Source organism: Agelaius phoeniceus, chromosome 6 (assembly GCF_051311805.1).
Source record: "Agelaius phoeniceus isolate bAgePho1 chromosome 6, bAgePho1.hap1, whole genome shotgun sequence".
Taxonomy (NCBI): Eukaryota; Metazoa; Chordata; class Aves; order Passeriformes; family Icteridae; genus Agelaius; species Agelaius phoeniceus.
The window spans coordinates 29,756,680-29,784,144 of record NC_135270.1 but is presented as its reverse complement, the minus strand read 5'-3'; the positions used below and the strand labels follow the sequence as shown (position 1 = coordinate 29,784,144).

Genomic DNA, 27,465 nt, shown 5'->3' with positions numbered 1-27,465 from the left:
CTTATTTTCTTTTTCTAGGGTGTATTTTTTCCTTTTTAGCACTTGCAGTAAAAATGAATAAAACATTCTCCATATTTTGCATTATACAGGCTTATCTCATATTACATCAACTGAAAGGGCGAGGGCAAGTGCAATATAGAAAAATCTCAGAAAAGGTTTAAGAATCCAGGTGTCAAATTAGAATTTTGTCCCATTTCACACTCCCACCATTCCTTCAGATTTACCCTTACTTAACTTCAAAAGGTTCCCAAAGAAACAGACTTTAAAAAGATTTTTAACAGCTAAAAGTAATAGAGGTTAAGCACAGAAACATTCTTAGAAATCTTAGTAGGCAGCTACTTGAGGCTGTAATAGAAACTTTTGAAATGAGGCTGATGCTTCTCATTTTAAGGCTGACATTTCAGTTTTTCAATTAGAACCTGGACAGCATTTCTAGGTGTTAACAACAGTGCACCTTGGGGTGCAGACATCATTACACAGCAAAGCAGGAATAACTGGTCCTTGCAGCCCCTGCCAAACCAGGGACTCCTGCAGTGCCCTGTGAAAAACACACACTCATCTCAGTAAAGAGGATTTTTTGTTTGTGACACAAGTATTTTTGGTACATTTATAAACCTAAAAGTGCTGCTACTAAAAAAAATCTCTGCTAACAATTTTGTATTGATACTCACTGACCACAGTTCATTTTGGCTCAGAAACAAATAATACTGGTAGAGAAGAACTGAGAAATTTGTGAATGCCACTAACTTTAGCTCCAGGATAAGGAAAGGATAGCTCTTCCACAAGGGAACCCAAAGAATACCATCACTACCCATTTTGAAGTTTAGAGGCATGGAACACCTCTCCATATGGGGACAGGCTAAGAACACCAAGCTAATGAGCTTGGTTTGCTCATTCTGGAGAAGAGAAGGCTTTGGGGAAACCTGAGTGTGGCCTTCCACTAAGGGGAGCTAACAAGAAAGACAGACGAACCTTTTAGTAAAGTGTGTAGCAACAGGACAAGGGTTGACAGTTTTAAAATAAAAGAGGGTAGATTTAGACAAGGTATAAGAAATAAGCTTTTTATAATGAGCGTGGTGAGACACTGGCCCAGGTTGCCCAGAGAGGTGGTGAATGCCCCATGCCTGGGAACATTCAAGGTCAGGCTGGATGGGACTCTGAGCAATCTCAGAGTCTCACTTGAAAATCTCCCTGTTCCTTGCAGGACTGTTTTACTAAAAGAGTTTTGAAAGTTTCTTCCAACCCCAATTATTATATGGTTCTGCTAAACACAGGAATACAAAGCAGAATAGCAGTGTCACTCCTGTTGAGCATTCAGAGAGGACCACCAAGTTGACTCACATTCTTATTTTCACGGTAGCATCCCAACTGTCCACAGAACACATATGCCTGGATCCATAACTCAAACAGCCCATCTTCACAAGCAGCCTTTCTCTGCTATAAACATTACTGGTTATTTGTCCATGTACTATTCGTGGCCATGGGCTTTAGAGCAAACCAAGACTTGAATATATTACATCTTCTAAAATGATGGGTTCAGTTACTACACAAGGAAACTGTCAGGAGACAGCCACATCATGAGAAGAGGATTGTGATTTTAACAGCCTCCTCTCACATCACTCAGTGCAGCATACTCTATACTTGTGTCCTGGCAGGTACTGACCAAATATTTGCATGCCAAAGTTTTACAGAACTTTCCCTTTAGCAAGCATTTCCAGAAAAACAGTGGAAGATATTTCTACCCTAAAGCTAGTTATTTTTACTAAAACATGAGTTTCTGTTCTGACCCTGTCCTCCACAAAATAATATCCCACTGAAAAAGATTTCAGCTTTGGAAATGGGAGAAGACAGTGGCCTGAATTTAATGAACGTGAATTAGGATTGAGATTTTCATTTTTTCATCTGCCCTTCCCAGCATGAATAGATGGGACACAGTTTTCCTGCTGTAACCACAGTACAGAGAGTCCACAAAATTACTGTTTATATGAAATTTTTCAATTTGTTCTCCCCACCCATTTTTTAAACTTAAGAGTAAACCATAATCACCAATTCTAGTTCTCCCACAGCATATCTTCTTTGAAAACATTTATCATATGCCTAACTCCTCTAAATGGAAAATCAGCCATCTTGAGTGGATCAGTCAACTTTAATCTTCCTTGAGAAGACTCCCATAAATTGCTACAGAAATCTGTGTCATAAATATTCTAAGTTGTGGTTTATGAGCAGAGTGAGAAGCAGTAGATGGGAGAGAATAAATCCCAGGACTCAGGAAATGCAGTGTAAACTACAGCCAAGCTGAGTGCTGTTCTACTTAAGAAATTAAAGGAACAAAGCTTGTAGAGGTTGTAAGGTACAACAAGGGTTGTACTTATGCCAAGCTCTTTGGCATACAGTCTTAGGTAACAGAGAAGGGCAAGGCAAAACATACCATTTTTGTGCAACTTCATTCACAACAATCCTTCGGCTACATTACTTAAATATTTAATACACAAAAACCACTTACTTAAGGCTACCTTTTTCCCTGTGAGGGTGGTGAGGCACTGGAACACGTTGCCAGAGAAGCTGTGGATGCCCCATCCTTGTAATTGCAGCCCGGTTGGATGCAGCTTTGAGCAATCTGGTCTAGAGTAAGGTGCCCTGCCCCTGACAGGGGGCCCAAACTAGGTGATCTTTAAGGTCCCTCCCAACCCAAACAGCTCCATGACTCTGTGATTCTATACTGCATAAGATATGATCCAAGAATATTGACTGGATCAGAACATTCACAAAGAGTGGGGAGACAGCTGAGACTAGATGTAAACCCTAGCTTTGTGTCCTTTTGAGTTTTTCCTATGATCTGCATAGAATACAGACAGCTAAACAAAAAAAAAACCATTTCATCCAGCCTCTGACAGAAATCGATGCAGGCATTTCCAAAGGAGCAATATAAATTGTTGTTACAGCAGAAGTTCCCAGACTTACAGAACATGGTGCACCAGTGATCTCTCAAAATCCAAACCTTGTACTTGCTTCCAGATTGATCAAAAAAAGACCTACAATCCCAAACTCTGTACCAGACTTTTTATGCGATAATGTCATGAGAAATGCAATTAAAAGCTAATATGATGGCCAAATTATCCCATACTGCAACAAACATTTAAGTATATCTAGAGTTCTTCCATATTAGGTCAATGAAACTAACAAGGACTCTAGAATTTTCAGTTCTGAACAGGAAGTACTCATCATTTAATTAATTTTGGTATGCTTTCACATCCAGTTTGATTTTCAGTTGCACATTTATTTATATGACTTACACCAACTTAGTGCTGTAAATCTTGGCTCTGAGTATGCTAGCATAAATTTAATTTCACAGCAAAATTCAGCACAAAAAAATGTTCCTTTTGGTGTAAAAAAAAAAAAAGGTGTAAATTTGTGATGCCAGTATTTAGGAAAAAAACCCCACCCTTTTGCCTCTAAATAAAATATACTTAACAGCTAGAAACAATCCAAAATGCAACTTTGGATGCAACTCCAGCAAAGTCAATTTTTTTGGTCATTTTTTTGAAGATTCCTTTTTAATGGTTATGTACCTACTATGCAAGTCCAGGCTGGAAAACTAGTGTAAATATAGTTTATAGAGGGTTTTTTCCCTTATGGCTTCCTTAGTCATATCCTATTTTTGCACAGAATCAATCCCTTTGTGGTAGCTCTGAAAAACATGAAGGTCACTTAAGTTTCTGTTCAAAGCAAGCAACTTCAAGAGAGAAATTGTGAATTGGCAGCTGAAGGCAGCATGGAAGCAGTCTGTGCTCATCTCCTCTGAATCTTTTCAGTGCTGTACTATCAGACAGAAGAGTACTGGAGAGGGTGTCCTCGTTAGTTCTGTACATCAGCAGGAATACCTGTGTCCAGGTGCTCACTGCTGTTCAATTAGGCTCACCTGTAAACTGCTCCTGGCAGCAGCTCACTTCAACCCAAGTGAAACCTGAGGCACCCTACAATAGCCAAACCACTATTTTTCACTTGGTGTGTCAGTTCAGAAACACAAAGGAATTAATTTAAAGGGAAAAGTCTATCTCATAGGAGACTAAACCTTCAATAAAAGCACTGAAACTTCAAGAAAATAACACCAAAAAATGTTCAAAAAAACCCAGCTCCCAAGGAACTCCAAAGAATCAACCTTCTCACGTAGGAACAGAGAAAGTCTGATCCCTCAAACATGATATAAAAACATAACACAGTTAAAACAAGCACAAGCACACTAATAGATTAGGAATGCTTTCCCTAATCAGAGTGAAACATCTATAAATATAGATGCATTGCTTTTCTTCTCTGTGTAAGTTAGTGCCTAAGCCCTATCCTGAACTATATGAAAATATACATTAACTTTTTTCCTCGCTGAAAATAAACAGGAATATAAAATAACACCAAAAACTCTGCCATTTTTAACCCTAAAAATGGTTTGAATGATGTTTTGAAACATAATTTTCATTTACAGTACATATCTGTTTTTATAGAAATTTTTTGAGTAATGAAACAAATTTTGACTTTTTAATGTCTTTTTGAACAGAAACAATTCTTAGTGTCAACTCATCAAAATTGTTTTCAGTGCTCTGAAAATGGATTTCTACAAAAAATTACTACCAAATTCTAGTAACTCTCATCTTAAAATCTGCATGTGTTGAAGAAATTAACACTTCTTATTCTACACAGTTCCCATTGCATTTAAGAGAAAATACTTTCTACACTGACATCTAGTGAAGTTTTATAGTAAGAAAAGAAATCATATTCTAATACTTTTTACTTACAAAAAGCTGTTAATTTACCAAATCATTATACTTTAAATTACTAGTCTTTCCAACACGCTTGTACATCACACACCATTTTGTTTTGAAAGATATTTTGTGACTATTTTTAATAAATAACATGTTTACTTGGTCGAAGGATCAGACATTCTGATGGGTATTTTAGAGAAAGTTACAAGGGTAAAATCTGGTGTAATTAAGTTTAAAACATGAATAGCAAAGGGTTTTTCTTTTAAGGGCTCAACATACAACATTAACAAAGCAATTCTACTAAAATCAGTGGGAATTATGAATGCAAAATATTTTAATTCATACATTTTAGACACTAATAAGATAAGTCATCTCTCTTCTCTAAGCAGTATCCAAAAAGCCTGTATTCCTATATCCTCTCTGTAATCGAGTTTGGGCTCTGCTTGTTTAGATTGCTATACAGCTGAAGTTTGCAACAGCACCATTTGGCTTCAAGCCTCAAAACACAAAGGAGAAGAAAGGGAGGGTCCATTTAGACAGAAATTGCACTTAAAATGGACATATGCTGGGGAAAAGGTTTTCAACATTTCCTTTGTAAAAATGGTAGTGATCTAGAGCTGCAGAAAATCCTAGGGACTGGGATCTGCTGACATCATGGCTACTGGCTTCTCAAGATGAGTCTGGAAAGCTAGATGTTTTCTGGTGCTTGAGGGAGGCATTGGGAAAAACAGCTGGATATTTAATTATGTTTTGGCTAAAAACTGCCTGAAGCTAAGTTACACACTTGTAATCACTTCAATTGCAAGGCAAAAATACCAGTAATTAATTTTGGCAATGTGACAGGATTTAAATAAACCAAACAGAATTCTTTGTAGTATATAAAATATAAATATCTAAAAGCTATCAACATTTTATGTATTGAAATTAGTTCCACTTGCAATGGCATCAGAATGAGTTTCTCCAGTTAATAACCTTCTCTTCATCTGAATCTAAATTTGAGAACAGAGCGACCATCAAGTAAAAAATTGAAAAAATGCTTCTGTTTAAAACAAAGAACTCTTAGTACTTGCAATGTATATTGTATTTCATCACAGAGAGGCTAAATCATGTGAGGTAATATCTTAACTCAAAATCCTCCTACAGTGCTGTAAGCTGTCTTTGGTGACAATAAGCACCTGGTCTAGCCAGATCCAAACACTGGAAACCATTCAAAAGTATACATACAGAGTAAGCCTCAGAATGTGGCAACAAAAATCTTACTGAATCCCAGAGTTGACTCTGGTGTTGCCTTTTACAGAAAAATAGTGGTTTATATGCAGAACTGAAAGGATGTCTGAAAAACTGAAACATACATCTCTGTCTGGTATAATAGCAAATTCAGCAGACAGCTCTTCACAGACAATGTAGAGAAGTCATCTGAGCTCAAGTAAAATGGATTAGCTTTTGCTGAAATCAATACAAAAACATGAACCAAACACTAGCAGCTGAACCTCAAAATCTTCAAGAATAAGATGGATAAAGAGCTCATTTCCATACAATCCTTCTGGACTGAACTGAACTGAGAGAGAAAACATCTGAACATCTGGTACCACCACAATACTGGGTATGAAAAGCTCTTGCTATCCCTTTCATTTTGTGCCACATGGCAGGACTGAAATTACTACCTTATATAGTTCTGAACCATGATCAAAAAACGTAACAAGTTCCAGATTCTGCCTGCAAATAGAAATGAAGTCACTGTAAGGGTACCTGTTTAGCCATCAACAATGAGCCAATCTGCCTGACTAAATATACAATTCCAAACCCCTCCCACTAAGCAGGCCATGCCTGAAAGCAAGGTCTGCTTTAATTTAGTAAAATATGCCTGATGATATAAACGTAACTGACTGACAAAGACTTTCTCACCTATAAGCAATCCAAATGTATGCCTTACATTCTCTACAGCACCAAACATTTAAGTGTATTATTTTCTTAATTTTTGGATGACCTAGGGGCAAGCTCAGTAATGCATTTAGTCTTTGAAAATAAACTAAATCTACTTATACAAGGAAATTAGCCAGTTTATCATTAGACTTAAGACCCAGGCCAACCTGACCTGCTTAAGGAAAAGAAAAAGTAGAAAACAGTAATCACCAACATCAATTCCTTGCCATGCTGCACTTGTGTAATTAGCTTACTGAAACCAATTAAACACAGGAAGATGTAGTTATAAATAAATAAATGCTAAAATGCTAGATGAGAAGACTTGATTATTCTGCCAAGTTCAGTGCCAGATGCTAAAAAGATTCCACATTCCTTGGCTGACAGGTTTAGTTAGAAAGGATACCTTTCCCACCCAAGACATTCCACCAAACACCAACTGAAGATATTCTGATTTTGTTCACACTTAAATCAAGCAAGATGTTTTAAAGACAAACTCCTATGGAATCAGATTCTTCAGAATACAGGAATGCCTCAGGCACAAACAACAGATTAAATAAGAGTTCCTCTACCTTCAAGACATCTGTTAGCTTGCCAGTGAAGCTCCAGCAAAAGAGTATCTAGGGCGGGCTTCATCTCACCTCATTTTATTCATCTATGCTTTTGACTTGAAGCATAAAGTCTCTACTTAGGCTCTTCCTCCAGTCATCTGTAGAAGGGCATTCCTTGAGAAACTAAGTCCCACTTAAAGATATATGCAAAATCATAAATAGTCTGCACCTTGAAGTTAGGTAGAGGTTTATCTCACCTGTTGTTCACTATTCACTGTTGTTCACAAATAAATTATAACCATATTCATACACTAAGGAAGGTAATTGTCTCACAGCAATGAGGTAATAATAAAATACCAAACTCAATCTCTCTATTTTTCAATCCATCAAAAGAGGACAACATATTTCTCAAGTATCTACTTTAAAACTGAATGGAACCTATGTTGGGGCATTTCCTCTCAAACCTCCTTTCTGGACTACCTGGATAGCTATCTCAAATTAGGCATCTCACTTAAGACAATGGAAAAATGAGCAAGATGAAACCCTGACATGGGTTTCAAATACAAAGAACCCATTTAGAGTCTTTTGAGTATTAACAGTGGTAATTTAAATTGACCTTAACATTGGTAGGGGGTATTTGCACATCAGGAAGCCCAGAGGATGAGTCTTAATCCATCTAAATCTATTTGGAAGAAAATAAAGCAGAAAGCCTGCAGAACACACAAGGTAATTGAGTGCATGTGACAATCTGGGCTGGTAGCAGTAAAGTCCATTAATTGTTATTAGAACACTGTGGGCTTTGCCAGTCCAGTCCAGTCACAGCGACTTGCCCTATCCACATTACTCCTTGAAATGAAGTTCATCAAGTTTCGGTCAGATTGAGGATCTTGGGGAACACCAAGGTGTAACAGGATTTCAAACATGGATGCTTATCTACTTAGATTTGCAATACATGTATCTTGCAGTTTGCAGTCAATAGAAAAGTTTGTGGAAGAAAATTAAAAACACACCTTTTCATCCTGCTACCTATGTCAGTTAAATTCTTTGTATCTCTGGTAGTCTTTCATATAGAGCAAATACTGGTTTTGAACACAGAAGCAGGTCCAAAAATAAGTTAAACAAGTCAGCTTGCAGTAAACCAGATTCATGCAATAGCTCGCAGTATGTGTAGTGATGGAGACAATCCACTGACATTCCACAAATCTAAGTTAAAAAAACCCATATGATTTGTGTAATTTTAAACACTATAGACATATTCAGAGGTCTAAGTGATTTTGTGAATTTAAGTGAATTTTCACCTCACATGAAACATGTTATTTAAAGAAAAAAAAATGATGTGACATACAGAAACACATTATTATTTGTAAATCTTACTAACATTACACTAAACATTGAAATTACATTTTATTCTGTAATGCTTCTTTTTTCTGAAACAAACAAACTGAAGAAACAAACCAAACTTCTCCTGGGGCACAGAAATCCTGTCCAGATGGACTTTATAGGCAAATTAAATGGAAGCAATAACCAACAGACAGTTTCTACTGCACTACTCCAGGACATGCCCATATGTGTAACTCCCACAGACATACCTGAGGTAGTTTACATGAGGACAGCAGGAGGAATGTGCCAGCCAGCAACAAGGCACAGCTTTGTCCAGTCACTTGCAGATGTACTCTCTTTTGGGTGGATGCTGAACCTCATTTAAACAGTGCTGCTGCAGTTCACCCATCTGGACTCAACAGTGTGAAACTTATTGCAGTACATGTGTGAACAGAGCAATGTTCTGACAGCAACATGAAAGCATTCTAATGGGCAGATACCACCTCTTAACTATACACTTATAACAAGGAGAAAATGCTGGACTGACTTCCTACACCTTTCTCAGGCAAATGTCTGATGTGTTCTTGCTTGACATAAAGTCTCATGGAAACCTGTCAGCTCTCTGCTCCTATTTCTTCCTAGCTATTTTACCCTGACCCAGAACACCTGAAGTAATGGATCTCACTTGAGGAAATTTTTTAATACTCATATGAATTTAAATAATTCCTTTTATTTGAATTAATTAACTGTCCTATTTCCTGTGTAAAGTGGAGCAGCATTAATTACCTATATTCCACAGACTAAGAAAGTGAGATAGGCAGAGAGGAGGTCTGTGGTGCAGGAGGTAGCTAAAGAGAGAACCTGAACGAGACGGATATAAAATTTCCAGTGAGATCAGTGTGTGTTATTTAAATCACACACTGCTGTGGGTCTCCTGACATCCACTCATGAGATTAAAGACACAATGTTAAAGAACAGCACTAGGGACCAAACTAACAATATTCTAAACCTGTAATACTGACTATAACCAACCAGACAGTCAACGTGCTTCCACCACTATCGAGCCCCACTATGAGAACTGCTGTAAAACAGAAAAGTCAGAGTGCCTTAAGTGACCATGTTAACTTTCTTTTCTCTTTCATTTTTCAATGGACAGCAAGGTTTCCAGAATAATCTTCTATGCACCACATGCGCTCTTTTTCTCAATTCAAGTCCAGGACTGTAAAATGAAAGCTGAGATCCTCACAGTTACATAATTTCTTGAAATAGTACCTTAAGACAAAGCAAATATACAATAAATGAAGACTCACAATGGCAACACTAACACTCCACAGGTGTCAATAAGCAACACCTCATGGATAGCTACATGCCAGTCAATTGGTCAAAAACACTAGCTAAGAAATGTTAAAGGCAATCTTCAGTCTACAGAAAGCAGGTTTTACACTCCTAGTGTGCTTACTGAGTATGTTTCCAACCACCACCACCATTCTTTTAATGACCTTTCTGGGTTTACAGGCTTATTGCTCATAGAGAATGGTGAAAGAATAGGTCAGGAACCTTAATTTTCATCTGGATTTGAACTCCTGGAACACAATGTGTCATATATATTTAAATGTAAACAACAACCAATTTGAGGGTAAAACTCATGGAGGAGAAATTGAAATTCTATCATTTTGACTCTTTACTGCCTCTACATTCTACCTCAGTAAGGCAGAAAACATTAGTATTATTTCTTAGCATTCTACTTTTGGGGTGCACTCACTTTGCACAGGACAAAGAAAAAGTGAACAAGACCTTCATAGCTTGTAAAGAGATAAGTATACAATACTATTGTACATAACCCACAGCAGGAAACATTTGCAGACTTCAAAGGCTAATTGATGTTTTGTTTCCTAACAAAATGGCATAGAGATTCCAGCTTTGTTAGAAGTGCTGCACATTACCCTGGAGGAACTCATTCAGTCCTATCCTATCCCAAAAGTCTGAGAACCTGCCTTGCAATGATACTTCTTCAACAGAGTCAATTTGGAGCTTAAAACCTCTCTTACTCTAAAAGGTTTTCTGATGGGAAGAAAGCATAAACTTTTCCAGATAGTAAATATATCACTTCCCTTCAATTCTCTACAGTACAGTACTATTAGCCAGCAGTACAGACCAGACCCCATGTTCCAAGATTCTTATATCCAAAACTAAATCTGAATCAGCAAGTCTGTACAACACCTGGAATGACAACAATAGGTAAACAGTATATAAAAATAATTGATTATTATATAGTTGAAAAAAATATTTTCTGTATATTTAACAGAAATATTTTCTGTATATTTAACAGAAATTACATTTTCAGTAAAAAAATATTAATTAAATAAACATCTCCAATTACATACACAAAGAAAGAGCCTAGTCTTCCATTTATGAATAAAGGCATCTGGAACAATGCCCATACAAACCTACTAATTTCTTCTCTGTTAATTCCACATGGTTTTCCCATAAGCATACCTGGTTTTCTGTAACCAATTTTGATTTGCATAAATTCTTCCCAGAAAGTGAACAATTACCTAACCTAATGATTTCTCCATTAATGGACATTTTGGCAACAACAGATAATGGAGAAATCCTCGATTAGTTTCAGGAGAATTCTGAGCAGCATAAACAAGCATTACATCAGTAAGAGCCTCAGCAAGCTTCCTTTAAACACAGGACATTCATTGTGCTGAGGGTATATGACTGATCTAGGTATCCTGATAAGATAAAAGTGGCTTTTTGCTTTTGCAAGAGATGGCCATATTTGAGGTCCTGATGTTCAAAGATTAACTAAATGGATGAACTATCTACTCTTTACATTCTAATAGCCCCTCTTCAACTGCAGCTCTAGGCTCTCTATCCTCTGCATTGGCTGAGCTGCAGTCCAAGATCCCAAAACACAGCCCAAATGAACAAGAGGACACAATTCCTTTTGCAGCCCCTTCCCAGCCCCACTCCACCTACAGCTGTAGGCTCTGTCTCCCTCCCAATCCTAATGCTACCCCAGCCCAACGCACCTCAACCAAATCATACTCCTCAAAGGTCCAAACCACCATTTTCTCTTGGACTTTAATACCTTTATCAGGAAATGTTCTTCAAAAGTCAGTTTGACATCAATAACATAGTCTTTCTAACTACTGCAGCTTTTTTCATTAAGGCACAGGAATCCAAAGTGAAAGCTAGCCCCTCAGTCCCTGAAACACAGACTACATAGCAGCAGCTCCGCTGCAGTGCTGCCTTTGAACATCACTGTTGACTGAGAAGTTGCTTACTAATGGGGTTTCCCTCTAAGCACAGTGTGAAGTTAAGAGTGAAAAAGGAAAAGAACAGGTACTTTTGAAGGCAAAGGATCATGGTTTGGCATCTGAAATATATTAGAGATTTACCACAAAAGGATTGTTTAATTTTTGTCCTTTTAGCAGTTGACTTAGCAAGAATACATTCAAGAATCATGCTTACAAAAGGTGACATACTGGAGTTTGCACATCCTTAAAATATAATCAAAAAAGACAGGCACTTGGGTGTTATGAATCCTAGCCTGCTTTAAGATTTGTGCAACCTCCATTTTTTTAGCAGTAAAATGTAAATAATAATCCTACCTTTTCTGACAGTAGGACTATCAAGCTTAATTAATTTAAATTATGTGAAAGTTTTCAGGGCTCCTTGTATTAAAACTGTTATTTAATTAAATAATTTTATTTTTCTAAAGGAGAAGCTGTAACAAAAAAAATCTTATTTCTTTTATTGCTTATTGCATGTAACTGTCCAACCCCCCAATAGAAGCACTAGTCCATCTGTCCCTGTTCTGATAAGGATTTAAAATACTCCAACTGTGCTGTAAGAGAAAAGCATCAGGATTTTAATAGCACTTTTAAATTACTCATATTAATGTTCTTTTCCTGAGTTCCAGGTATGTTTTAAACTAGATTTTTTTTATCCATTAAAGTACATTCAAGTCTCATTGGCTGTCTTATTTCATGAATTAGAATGGCTTTCAACTCTGTTTTTATGGACACAGAAACAGAAATTAATGAAAGACATTGCTTTGATTTGTCCATCTACAAACAAGATGTGGATTACTCTCCCTACAAACAAGCCCAAAGTTGGTGTTGCTAGTTCTGAGCCAATACTGCACTGTTCTTTACGTCAACGTCATCTACTTCTGAATAAAACTGCAAGGAAAAGAAAAAGAAAACACAAAAGAGATGCTGCAGACTTGAGTAATACTGGTTAGAGCATAAACCAGAAGGCCTCTTTTAGCTTTTCAGAGTTTAAGAACTACAGGTTGAAGTAGCTTCCACTCAGAGCTTTCATATACTACTGACTAATTTAGTAATGCTTCCCTTGATTATAAATGCTGGGAGAAAGAGCCACATAGACCTGAATTAGCACAACTATTAACAGTGTTTTTTCCCTGAGTTCCTATCACAGTGCACATCATGGGGGTCAAATGCAATACACTGAGTATGAATCTGACCCAAAAACTAACAGAAACACAACAGGCAAATTCTTGCCCCATTGTGATCCCCATCTGGCTGGAGAAAAACTTAAAAGGTTCCAACTGCTCCTAAAAGGATAGAAATGATAGGAAAAAAAAGCCACCCAGAAGACAGCACTAGAGAAAATATTTGTAAGATTACTCTTCCTGATCTACAGGTTCTGTCATATACAGTTCTGAGCAGGAGTGGGCCACATGGTGCATGGAAGGCCACAGCCAGGTATGCAACAGAGAGAACAATGAGGAATGATTAAAGTAATTTACATGGTCGACAAGTGTGTAAGACAATACAAAGGGTTTTTTCTCCTGACTCTCAACAGCTCAGGATCTCAAAGATTTCACCACAGCAGAAAGCCACAGTATCCAGAGTACTGAACAACTTTTTTTTTCTATAAAGTTGCATAAAGTCTTTAAAACAGCTTTGTGCAACCTGCAAGTCATCACCTCTGAGAAACCAGAAAGTCTCTTTGCATTGCAATAGCAGACCTGCATATTACCAGACCAAGAAAAGCAAGGCAATACTACTTTCTGCTAAACTGACACACTCCTTTCAGATCATTTCATATGCAATTTGGAACTAGTGTTATACTTGGAGGGGTAAGTAGCACTAGTAAACATGCTATTTCCCTCAGAAAGAAGGTTTCAAGTTAATTTTAAAAAAGGCTTCTTATATACAGGATATTCTGACAAAATGGGTAGAGACTAGCTCCTGTTTCCTTCCCAAGGCTTAAAGAACAGGATGTAGCACAATGTCAAAGGTACCTGCTTGTCTCAGTCAATGCCCAGCCAAGGCCCAGAAACCATCTAACATTATAAGCTCACTGCCTAGAATTGTTTGAAAACTGAACCTTTTAAAATATCAGTTTTCTTAGTCTAAATTGGATACAGTACCCTTGTAATAACCTCCTTCTAGACATGCTGCAGTTCCTTCTCAGGATTCAGAATTGCCACTTGCAATCAACCAAACGAATAAAATGTTTCTATTATTTATGTTGATTTTTTCACGGATGGCAAAGAACTCATCATCATGTCAGCCCCTTTATTGTCACCTACTCTGCCTACTGCCTGTGAGATTCAGCTGTAGCTCAGGGCCAAGCAGTGAAAGGCAAATCCCCTACACCAAGTTTGCTTGTCCAATCAATTCTTTAGAAAGCAGCATGTAGGCATAAGGAAATTAAAAGCAAAAAAAATAATTTAAACTACCTTGCCATGTAGTTCGTGAACGTCGTATCTTATCTGAGCAAATTCACGGAGTCCAAAAGATCCTCCAATGAGATAGAGCTGAAAAGAGAATGAAAACAGACATGTTAGGACTGCTAAGAAAAGAACGCTTTGCACACCTACAAAAAACACCGTGCATACTGAACCAATTCATTTACCAGGGGACTCTGATATTTTTCCAACAGAAACACCAGGAGCTGAAAAAAACAATACTTTAGAAAATAAGTGCAGGTGCCTTCTTCCACTCTCTGAGCCTGGATTTCACACATTTCCTCTTTCATACAAAGACAGTTGCTACATGACTCAGACTTTCCAGGGACTTCCTCTCCTCTTACCCCTTGTTTTCCCTCCCCATGTGGTTTCCTGACATAATGGCAGCAAAGGAACCTTTACCTCACTGCCACAGGTTTTATTCTCATAAATTTTCAAACTCTGTGGGGAAGTAACAATGCCACGCTGACTTACTCTGATGTCTGTGGGTAACAGATCTAATTAAGCTTCTGAACAGACCATGACTGTAGCTATAGTTCAATAACATATTATCACCCAGGCTAAGAAATCACATCCAGAACACCCATTCTTTTATTACTCCTTAGTTATCCTGCAATTTCCTCCACGCCTGTAAAGCCTAAGAATAATAAAGGGAGAAAGGGGAGGACTTCATACTCACATAAGAAATCATTATATTATTCTTTCTTATGAGAGAGTGCTATCACAAAACTGCATATGTATTTTTACCATTAGAAATTGATCCATCTACCATCCAAAGATCAAGTATTGTTTAAAAAGAGAAGAGACTTGAAAATTAGCTTAGAAATATAGCTACTTTGTGTAAGTCAGGTCCCTTGCTACTGCTCTGACCTCACAGTATCTGCTGTTCTCAATACAGATGCACTGGAGGCCAAAAGGCTTCACATCTAGAGATGCATATCTAAGGAAAGTGGAAGCATGAGGAAGCTCTAAGGACCTGAGTGAAGGTAGGTAGGAAAATAATCCAAACAAAACCCACCACCACCACCCTCTTTCATCGTGCAACTTTGCTGTTTCAGTCCTTCATTACAGGCTGTAGCTGAACTGCTGTTTTCTACACACTGCTGGCTGATTTCTTACTACATATTAGGTTTGCAGCAATGGCCTGTGTCCAAGAATTTGTATAATTATGCTGTGCAGGTAGTCACAGTGTGTGTTGGTTCCGGGAAGTGGAAGTTCATGTCACTGTGGCCACAAAGAATTAGAAATTAGAAACAAAAACCTGCCTTCTACTCTGATTCATTCTCAAAGCTGCAGGACTGCATTACTTCTCACCAAGCAGGTAAAATTACTCACAACCACATGAACACTCTCTCCAGGCACACACTTGGACGCTGGTAAGGTACAGACTGGTACCCCAGAACTGATGTACTCTACCCAAAGAAGAAAAAACCCTTCATCAACAGCCAGGAGTTAAAGGCTCCAGAGCCTCTTTCTAGCCCTTTCAAAAAGCCTTAAAATCTAGCTGATAATAAAAATAGACACAAATTTTGCAATATGAACACCCAGTTGCTAGGCCACAGACCACTAGTGTCAGAAAGCCAATCAGAAAATCATCATATGGTATCAAGTCCAGCAACTAGAAATATGAGTGATCAAAAACTGGATGGCATCATACTTGTGCCATAAATGTTTCAAGGGATTAATGATGATCTTGCAGATATTGAATCATCAAAATACTCATTAGGGAAAAAAAAGAAAAGTCTTCCTTGGGTCAGTATTTTGGTAAGAAAAAAATAACAGAAAGCAGAAAATAAAGTGTTCGAAATGGTTAAAAAGAACTTGGACATTATTCAAGATTTATTCAATCAAATCAGAAGATTTGTCAGATGAAGATATGGTAGCACATAATGCTAAAAATCTCAAGGATCAGACTGTAATTGAATTTTAACATGGTTGATGCCTCAGCATAAATTTTCATTAGCTGATCTTCTTTAATTCCTAACAAGTATTACGTTAATTTTAATTTTAACTTTAAGTCCTAATAAACACAAATCTGAAATGCTATAGACAAGTTTATGGCTGTTACAAACCAGAGGTTATTGCCTTTTTTTCATATTAGCATGTTGTCAGAGAATGTCTATGGCAAGGCAAAAGCAACTGCACTAGAAATGATTCAGTTATTAAACCAGGCAGAAGGCAACAAACACGTGTGATATCAATTAAAAATTAATCTGCCCAAGAATAAACTTGCATGGAGCATATCCTGTTATGAGATGCGATATGAACAACTGGAAAACTTTGGCTTACAAAGCCATGCTGCAGGCTAAAGAGGAAATATTACATTCTTTAGCTTGAAAACTGTAACGTACACTGCAACTACGAAAAATCCAGTTTTTGCAAGGTTGTTGTATGAAGTAAGTCACGTGCTACTCACTTTGTCTCATCACATCCTATTGCTTGTTTGACAGCAACCAGCCACAACACAGCACACTTTATATTGCAGCTACACACAGTAGAGAAGTTGATACACACAGGAGAGAAGTTGATACACACACCTCTCACTTCCTGTTTTGGAATTCAGGTTTTGGCCTGACGCTGCAGTTTTACTCACAACACCTTGGTACTACTAAGAGGAGAAAAAACCCACCTGGTTTCTGATGTACCTTTGCTCTTCATACAGCAAAAGCAGCATAACAAGTTTAGCTTATCAGGCATTACCAGTACAGTTGCCTTTACCTTTCCAAACATCAGTTAAGCACCATCAGAGACAAAGCACATTGATGCTGTAAGAAAATACTAATGCTGCTGAAATATTACACAGCATAATGCTGGAAGGTTAGGACTAAAATTAAATAGTTTTGCAAAATACAGGATATGCACAAAGAATATAAATAATATGTTTACAAGCCCACTTGACCAATGTTCTAAAGAACCAAAGATGATGTCTGAAAACTGCAAAACCAGACCAGAATCAGTCATACTCAGCACTTATTTAATCAACCAACAGCATGTCAAGATAGTCAGCTGACAGCCCTGAGCATGAATTGCATTCATCTACACAAGCCAGAGCAGCAATGGACAGCTATTCAGTCAATTATCTTTTTGAAAACTGTGTTCAAAAGCCAATAAAAGAAGGTATAAATGAATTTATGCAACTGTAATACTATTAAAGGTAGCAAAGGACTCGGTGACTGACAATGCATGGAGTAGAACTACTAGTCTTGGCTTTAACTCTTTCCTTTCTCTTCTGTTGCACCATGAGGGAAGATGCCCTCACTACCTTAATTTCAGTTGGCTGTATTTACAGACAACAGTGAACCAGCAAGAATCACCAGTCAAAATAATTAGAAGCAGGATAAGACTCAAAATTTCCAGCATCATTATTGGCTTGTTGGCTTTGCATATTCTGTATGTCTCACATACTTTTCTAATTCCCCAAACTGTAAAACAGAGATAATCTCTGCATTCTTTGCAAAACACTCTTCAGTTAAAAAAGCACTACAATGTACAAATTTGCCCAATCTAACCCAAAAGCAACAGTGAAGTCCAGTATGTTCCATTCACTAGTCCAGGCATAAAAAGACAGTAGAAGCTATTCAGGATGCAATATAAATATAAGTTAGGTTGGCACCATTCTAATGAAGTCAGGATCAAGTTCACTCTCCTGTTAACTGAAGAGAGAAAAGTAATGTCATGTATAATAAAAGTTAATTTTTTTTCATTACAATTTTAGAATCATACAGATACTTAATGTACATGATAAAATATTAAGGGACTGGCATCTGAAGGATACTCAAGCTACAAAGTTCATGTATACCTGCATTCTTTTATTGTGAGGGAACTATTCATTTTATTTGCTTCACAATGCAGAGAAAAAAACATTATGTAGTGAACATCATCTATCTCGTTATTTGAATGCTCTCAGCAGATTCATGAAATGATAGTAACTTCTCTATTTTTCCTTTACACCTGAAGTTTAACTTAGGGAGGCAAAGATCATTAACCACACTAGTTAGCCAGCACTTAACACCAAAGCAAACACTTAATAGCATTGCTAGCACGACCCCCATTAAAGATCCCACATTGGATTATTCCTTTATGTTTCAGTGAGTACACAAAAAACCCCCCACAATGTTGTAATGCAATTATGCATGCATGGAAGACTTGCATGTTCCAAAACAAAATGAAAGATAGGATGTGACATAAGAGCACCATCTGTCACATACACTCAGCAACCTCAATAAACATTTTATGTAAAAAAATGACATAAAATTCTCTTTAATAACGTTCTTTTAAAAATTCTATTTGTTCATGTCTCCACTGGGAAGTATGTTATGCAATCAGTTATAGATGGCATCAGACTGATCCCCTGAACCACATCTTAGGATGGGAAATACTTGTATTTGTCACAAACTACAGTGGGTGGTCATTGAGGGCTCATACCAGCAGAACTTAAGACTTAAACAGATCCCTTTTTTAGTTTCCTGCATATTCTAAAGCAATCAGCTTCACTTCATTGGGTTAAACAAAATAATAAGAAACTGCTTCTCTGTCAGTACCAGCAAAATGCCATGTTACAGGCATCCCTGTTGTTAGAGAAAGCCATTCCTACTACAGTACCAGTCGTGAAAGATAATTACAAAGTCATAAATCCCTAAATTAACCAAATCACAATGTTTAGTGCTGCCAACGCCAATCATGCGGTGCTAGAAGATGTTATGATATGTATTCACAGAAGGAACATGGTAATTTTCTAACCTCTTCTTCAAGACTACTGCTACAGAACTCTCCAGCTATTCATCAAAAGCTTCAAAACTAGAGCAGTAGTGAATTATTTTAGTTTGCAGTGATCACACCAAAGGGAGTTTTGGGGGTTCCTTTTTAAAGAACTGAGAGATGTGCAGAGCAAGACCGGTGAAAGATGGCAATTTGGCAGTCCAGAAGACTGAAGTTTCTTTTCTTTTCCCTAAATAAAGTAGCAGGCCAAATTGCCAGTCCTAGAAAAAGCCAGACAAGTCATCTTAGCCTGAAGCGCCCCCCTCTGCTAGCTCTAACTCTCAAAAGTTTATTTCCCACAGCCATTCCTGCACTTGGCTCTAACACTGAAACTGCAGAGAAGAGAGAAAAACAGTGCAACATCTTCTCAGAAACTTACTAAATCCTCTCCTCACCCTCAATGGAAGAAAAAGAGGGTCTACCTTTACCTCTGGTCTACAAAAAATGAAAATAACTTTAGGTTCACACCAGAAATCTCCTCTGGGGGAAAACAGAAACCAAACCCATGCATCCATCAGGAGTTATTTCATTCAAAGGTACACCAAGTAAGCAAATGCTCTGACTTAATACAGATGCTAGAATCACACACTGTAGAAAGGCAGAACTGCACCCAAAAAGGGATGAAATCCAGCAGTAGATGACCACATGGATACCATGCTGGCCTTCAGCACACGGCTGCTGGTATAAACTGGAGCCAATTATTACTGACTGATAAAGCAGAGTGTAGCTTGCACAGCATGTAGAACATGTGCAGAATATTAAACTTGGCCCAAGGTATCAGGTTAATTGGCTCAGTAAGAGAATGTTCAAAGCCATGATTTTAAAGATTGCAAATATGAATTGCTACAGGCCAGAGAACAAAAAAAAAACCTGTCCATAGCCTTTCGATCTTACTATTCAATGTCTTATGAGAAAACAAAACATTTGTTATTCTGTTATTCTTATTTTACTATTCACAATTTTGTGTGAAATGTCCAATTCATAATAGGTTTTAAACCAAAGAAAATTCATGTAATAGAAACCAATCTAAGAATAATGCAGAAGACATAGAAACCCATATGTTCCTTAATGTGAACATGAGCAAAAAAGGGCATTTCAGCCACAGCATTGTCATTTTGCATTACACACATTGCTTGGGCTGGTCAGACAGCAAAGGAATTTCACTCTGCAGCTGCAGCTGTTTAAAATCAAGTCTGTCCTGGTGGTTGAACTGCAGTTTCTGAACACCGCCTTCATTTTCTCCATAAGCTTCTAAAAAACAAAATTTAATTTCCCTATTAAAATGATCGTTTCTACAACTCACAGGTTCAAATATAGCCAAGGTAACTACAACGAGAAAGTGTTTACATCTTGTGGCAAGCTGGTATTCTTGTGATGTGTTAGGCCCTGATCAAAACTGCAGTAAACTGAAAGCTGCATGAAAGAACATAAAAAGAAACCAGAATAAGTTTTATTTCCCTATTGCTAATCCTGGACAAGGAATGAAGATTAAACATTCTGTAGAATAAACATGAATCTTATACTTTTACCATCACAACCCCCTGAAGAAGTGGGAGATCTAGGGCAGGACTAAGCACACACTTGCCTGTGAAAACAGGCAAGTCTGGACTACTTCTATTCTGAGGCTCAATAGAAAACCTCAGTACCCCCCAAGTGCCAGATTAGTCCATTCTAACAGCATTAAATGATGCAAATGCACCCTTTATGTTTTGAAATTAAACAGAGGGAAACTCTGAAGTACTAAAGAGTGCATATTTGTTTGCCACATATATCTGGAAAACTGTTCTCAAAAACTGAAAATGAAAAATTTAAGGCCTTGATTCAAAAGGAGAACTCAGAAGTTTTAAGACCTAACAGTCAATTGAAAGATGGAAGTCAGCTAATTCAGACTGCACAAACTGGACTCCACAAAAGCCCATTCAGCATGAACACTCTGGCTTCCACACAAGCACTAACAGTTCCAGGGCTGGTTTTGTCTGGAACAGCTCCACACTGTGGATTCAAAGACACACAGATGAACAGGAGATGCAAGGCAGAAGCACAGCCTAGCAAAGCCTCTCATCATAGGCCTAGAGACCCTACATGTATAATACCAGTTACTGAAGCATAAAAGCAACACTCTGTTAGTCACTGATTGAGAGCAACAACTTTTTAATTCTAAAAACAGTTTTGTATTTATTGCTCCTCTAGGCTGCAAGTGTAATACTTGTGACTTTTACAGGCAGTCACAATTTATCTACAAATACTAGAAGTCAGAATTATCTTCTCATGGATGAATGTTAATTTCTATTAATCTCTCAAAAATGTATTAACAGTTAAATCAACTGTTCTGCATATGTCAAAATTTATTATGAAGTTACGTGAAGTAATAGATATTAATAAAAGTCCTGCAATTCAGTATTATGAATTGTCCAAGGCAATAATGTGAAAGATGTTAGCAATAACACTGACATATCTAAAAGTGAAAAATACGGATTGCAGTAATCCTTCTTCAAACAATATCAGAAGATAATGTAATAACAGTTTCTACTTATAGACACCGATAAGCAACAGAAAGATCTCGGAATCATGATTACTCCCAAGAAAAACTGTCCGTATTTCCAGTGTTCATACCATCTTTTTACAGGCAGATCCTCCAGAATCTGTGGGGGAAAGTGTGCCTTGTATTTAGCATATTCCAGGACTCCAAATTGAGCAAGTTTTCTTGAAATTAACTAGAAATGTTGAAGTTAAAGAAATCTATGAAAATTTAACCCATTAACCCTGCAAACTTTCACTTTAAGTAATTCACAGGAGAACAAAATATCATTTCATATATCTGCAAAACATTTCTGGGCATCAGTCCTTGCTCCCAGATGACCCTGACTTCACACCAGTGAACAAAACTAATCCATGGATATGTAATTTCATGTCCTGATGTCTTGAAAATTGTTTTGCTTTTGTTTTTCAAAACAACTGGCTCATTAATGAGAGTCTGAGATGCCACTGACCTTCTCTAATGGTGCCTAGAAGCACTGAGCACATTGCTGCAGCATTGTTAGGGACTTGTTCTAACCTGACCTTTTTTCCTAGTCCTGTACATGACATGCATTCTTGGCATCCCTTGACAAAGTGTTTATCAAAGTAAACTTGCACTGTCCAAGGCAGCAGAGTAGATGGCATTGTAGTACAGTCTGTGCTAATAATCACTTGTGGGAATAGATTTTAGAATCATATTTATTCATAGTAAAATCTTTCACTGCCCCAAGCTACCTGTACCTTCTCCTTTGAGAATACAAGGCACAACATGAAAAACACCAAAGATCCAGAAGGAGAAGCAAAGTACTTGTAAAAGCAGTCATTACAGGATGAGGGGAAAAACCCCACAAAACTCCAGGAAAATGAAAAGAAGTCAAAATCTACAGCAGTAGGTATGGAGAATGTTGTAACATAGTGCAAATCTGAAAATCCCCATTACTATACACACAGTGTGATATACTTATTTTAGGAGTGCAATAAAAATCATCAAATGAACCTCAGACTATATTTTCTTTCTGCTAGAATGTCACTTCCGATATTCAGAACATAATTTTTTTCCTTGTAACATACTGACAGAACTGGAACTGCATCTATACATTCATTTTGCAGCTTGGAGAGTTTGAACAATCCTTGCCTAGAATCAGGTGGACATATAACCAAAAAGGCAAGTCATGGGAAGTGCTGTGACCACTTGAAACAATAGGGGGGTTTTTAACATGTGTTTTACATTTGTTACTACTTAGCAATTTTGGAATCCAAACTTGTTTCCTTAATGATACAGAGCCCTCATTTAAACCTGTTGGAAAAAAAATAACTTCCAGCAGACTTGAAATATTCCAAGTGTACCAGAGAGGTGACCTGACATGTTTGGTGTCCCATAAGGAAGGTCTGATGCTAGATGCACCAGCAGCAAGCCAAGGAGCCTTGCTCTCTCAGGATCTTACAGAAGCATCACTGCAGCAATATGACATTGACAGACACATCCCTTTTGCTCAGGTAGAGTTGGTTGTGGAATATAAAGCAGCAGAAACTGAAGCTCCTCTTATAATAGAGCCACGAGTGCTCAAGACTTGTAAATTAAGCTTTATGTGATTAGGAAAGAGTTCCTGAATCAAAACAGCAAACAGAGATGTCAATATAGGTGACAAAGATGTTTAAGTTACCACAGAGGTGGCACTGACCTCTACTGCAACAGCAAATTTCAGATACACCTGTAAGGTTGCTGGAGTTCATCCCAACATCTACACAGATGTTACCATCGTCAGAAATGCTTTGGGACTACTCACTGGATTGCATTCAAGCCATTGAGATGAATGGGATATTCCATACCAGGTTACATCACGATCTCCTGAATGCTTACTGTTTGTGCTACACAGAGATACTGTATCTGCAAAGTGTACAAAGTTATAGAAAAATTCACAAATCAAGGTCTCCCGCAAATTCAAGTCCTAGCCTCTACAGCTTCGTTGTTGCTCACAAAGAAACACTTTTTTCAGCTGCTGAGAAAGTACAACTGAAAACTGTGATTTAACACATCTTACTCTGAAAGCTGTTGCCAGTATGAGGTTTAAAGATCAACCACAAAAATTCCTTCCCCACTGAAATATTCTAGCAGCCCCAAGACCGAATGAACAAATAAAAAACTATCAGAATAATTTACACTAAAAAGTAAGAAATATTTCACAGATATATTTTGGGGAGTGGGGGGTGTTATGAGACACCCATTTTCTTTGAATTAGGATGTTTCATTCTTTGACCTTGGAGCCTTAGTAATTTTTGCACAGGGATTTTTCATTCAAATATGCAGTATAAAAAGAAAAGATATGAAAAGATATGAAAAGATATGATATTTGATTTTTTTCCCGCCAAAAAAGCAAACATGGTACTGATGAAAAGTTCAGCAGTACTGAAGAATAGTCCTGCATCAGTCTAGAGAGAAGAAAATTATGTACAGAATGTAATAATCTAACAGAAACCTTTGGTTTCAGTATTATTAACAAATTCAGCAGAACTGAAAGGATTGCAAAGGCATGCTCCTTCTGATTCTTTGCCTAGATTCACTGTCATTTTTGCTGTAATTGATCTTTTAGCACAATTCTGTTCAGCTTCAGAGGTGCCTTCAGAGCTCCATAGACAGCTGGGTAACTGACAATTGCATGAATTTTCCTTTCTCTTACTCCCTGGGAAGCCTTTGGGCAGCAACTCAGAAACATTCTGAAGTATTCACAAGGGAGAATAATTTTAAGGCAGGGAGACATGAAACCCTAGAAAGAAACAGAATAGAATATTTCTCTATATAATATTGTGTCTGGAGGAAAGAGCTCTGTTGCAACAGGAACAGAATGAAATGAGGCAGTACAAAGTCAAAGAAACCAGTCTTAAAAATCCCTGCTATGACCTATGGAAAATCTTGCAAAAACACTGGGAATGGCTAAAAGTACAATGACAGACCTGGCCTGGGGTGCTGAAGTCCTGGCTCCAGCACTGAAGCAGAACTGAGACAAACTATGCCACTGCTGCCAGTTGGATGTTTTAAAAACCCTCCTTACGTATCAGAGTGCTCTTTGCTAAAAACCAGCAGCATTTTCTTAACACGGGATCATCTGTTTTGGGGGTACCTTCCTAAGTGATGAAAGGCAATCACCACTCTCAATGTACAGAACTTTGCAGACCCTTCTAAAATAAACTAAGTCAATTCCTTCAAGCATTCCTGAAAGGTGGAATGTCAGCTTTACCTTTTCTGTTGCTTTGCTCTAGACTTTACAGTTCATCTTCGTCACCTCCACATGGCACTGTGGCAGAATGGCACCACAGAGCTAAGAAGTTACTCCAGCTGAGGACTGAGTACACAGGAAGAATCCTGTTTCATGTTTTACTCTACTTTTGACAAGTTCCTCCATCTTGTAATGACATTTTTGTTTTTTCACAATAATACAGCCCACATTATTTCTACAGGACCTACTTTTCCTCCAAAGATAACATTTTAATTTGGCAAGCATGTGATAACTACATTTTATAGTATCTTTTTAATCCTTTTGAGAACTAAAAAAAAAAGAAACATATCTTTGCCCTACTTCTTTAAAATGCAATCCTCACAGGGAAAATAATTTAGAAAGTTTTATCAAAATCAGAATCTTGTGTATCAGTTGAATCTCCTCACCTACCACACCAGTTAATCTGATATACTTATTATTAAAAAGCAGGGGTGATTTTTTTTTCTCCACTAGGTCACTACCTCTAAGTACCTATTATTTAATCACATAGTATTTTCCACAGGCTTTCCACAGAGTTAAAGTTGTGTGGGAGAATACTAAACCGCCTGATCTTCCCTGATTCTGGAAGAAAAGCAGCAAGCTTCAAATAATTATATAAACAAAAGCAGCGTGAGCTAAAACTAATCCAACCTTTAACATCTAAGCAAGGTGTTATTAAACTGAAGAATATTGTCAGAGCACTCATACATGAAAAATCCAAAACCAAAATAAATTTGGTCTAAATATGAAAGCAGCACAGTTCTGGACAGCGTCTCAGGTACACCTGCATGCAAGCAGGATACCTGACAAGCTGTAACACTATGCATGATCACTTCCAGAAAGGTGCTGTAGGCAGAGTTTGTGTGCAACAGCAGGGAGTGGAGCTGCTGATGCAAATGATTTCATGTAGTTATGGTATTATCACACTGTTTTGTTGGTCTGTTTGGTTTAACTGTTTCCATTTCTTACAAATGCCTTCATCAATATTTTGAGAAAAGATACTTCATTATTAACTTTAATGAATGTCCTTACTATAGAACATCAGTAATATCCCTTTAAAATAATGGCCTTTAACTTTTAACTCTGTTAAGTGTCCATGTCCTTCCTTGGTCCACTCCATTTTTTCCAAGGCATGCTGTTGAATATTTGAGGAAGATGGCACTGATTTCTCTCATAGCCTTAAAAAAATGTGTTGGAATCATCCTTTGCCTTATTCTTTATCGACAATGAAATTTGCTTACTTTTTGCAAACCAACTGTATAGATGGATAAGGAGATCTGAATTGCACAAACAGAAACCACACTGGCTTTGGTGCTGCTTTTGTCTTCCTTCCTGAGTTTTCATCCATAGGTGCCCCTGCGTTTTTTTCATTTTCCCCCTTATGAACACAGGTACTTAGGACAGAGAAGTGCAACCTAATGTGCACTATCTACAGAGGTAGAGTGTGTAAGAGAGTCTTATAATTTTGTTTTAATCCTCTGACATTACTGATCTCTGCTAAACTCAACTATAAAAAGTTATGTCTCACTCACCAGTTTGAGCACAGCTGCTACCTATAACCTCAACTCACTTCACTCAAAATCTTTCCACTTATTTAGATATACAAATTATCACACCAACAGTACCTCGGCAGTTTAAAATCCAATAATAAAGCTAAAGAAAGTAAGACAAGAAACACAAGTGGTGTTTCACAGGAAAAAAAAAAAAGCATTTTCCTCAGCTCCCAGTCAGGAATATCTTTAGGAGTATGTTTTATAACCGCGTCCCTGAGCTCCCGCCGCCCCTCTCCGCCCCGCACAGCCGCTGCCGAGGAGGGGACAGAGGAGCGCCCACCCGCGGCCCCGCCGCGCTCAGCTGCGCCCGGAGCTCCGCCCGCCGCGGCCCGGCCCCGCCAGCGGCCTGCCCGCGCTGTGCCGCCCCCGCCGCGCCGCTCACCAGCAGGGGCACCCCGAAGGTCATCGTGCGGCCCCTCCACACCCGCCGCAGCTTCTCCATGCCCCGCTCCCGCCCTAGGGGCCCGGCGCCGCCCTCCCGCCTCCGGCCCGGCCCCGGCGCTTCCGGCGCCACAGCGGCCCCTCCGCCACAGCGGCACCGCGCCCGGCGCGCCGGTTCCGCTGCGGCCCGGGCCCGCCGCGCCGGTTCCGCTGCGGCCCGGGCCCGGCGCGCCGGTTCCGCTGCGGCCCGGGCCCGGCGCGCCGGTTCCGCTGCGGCCCGGGCCCGGCGCGCCGGTTCCGCTGCGGCCCGGGCCCGGCGCGCCGGTTCCGCTGCGGCCCGGGCCCGGCGCGCCGGTTCCGCTGCGGCCCGGGCCCGGCGCGCCGGTTCCGCTGCGGCCCGGGCGGCGTGGTAGCGCCCGCGGCATCGCTGCGCATCGGCCATGGCTCAGAGCAGCCCCCTTTCCTCCACACATCGCCCCGACCTCACATCCCCCACGCACCCCCTCACGCTTTCCTTCACGGCTCGTTGATGAACAGAGTTGAGCAGGCCTAGTCACGAGCTGCATCTTTTCATTCTGTAGCCTGCTTTCCTAAGCGAAGAAGATTGACGACCATGATCATCTGTTTTTCTGCGTTGTTATGCCATGTCTCAGCCAAAATGAACCAAAAAACCTCTTAAAAACAGAGTTGTCTACAACGGTGCTAGTGAACAGCCTTACTCTGATA

At 38.7% G+C, this 27,465-nt stretch overlaps 1 protein-coding gene across 1 annotated transcript in view; it reads right to left on the bottom strand.

Moving 5' to 3' along the window:
- The window catches only part of COX16 (cytochrome c oxidase assembly factor COX16), a 47,235-nt gene extending 20,039 nt beyond the window's left edge, over window positions 1–27,196 (bottom strand). Inside the window, exons 1-2 of the mRNA XM_054634648.2 lie at window positions 26,741–27,196; window positions 14,268–14,345 (exon numbers count right to left, since the gene is read on the bottom strand). Of these exons, the coding sequence (XP_054490623.2) occupies window positions 14,268–14,345; window positions 26,741–27,181 (519 nt within the window). The 5' untranslated portion in view covers window positions 27,182–27,196. The remainder of the gene's footprint in view (window positions 1–14,267; window positions 14,346–26,740) is intronic.
- Window positions 27,197–27,465: the final 269 nt, after the last annotated feature.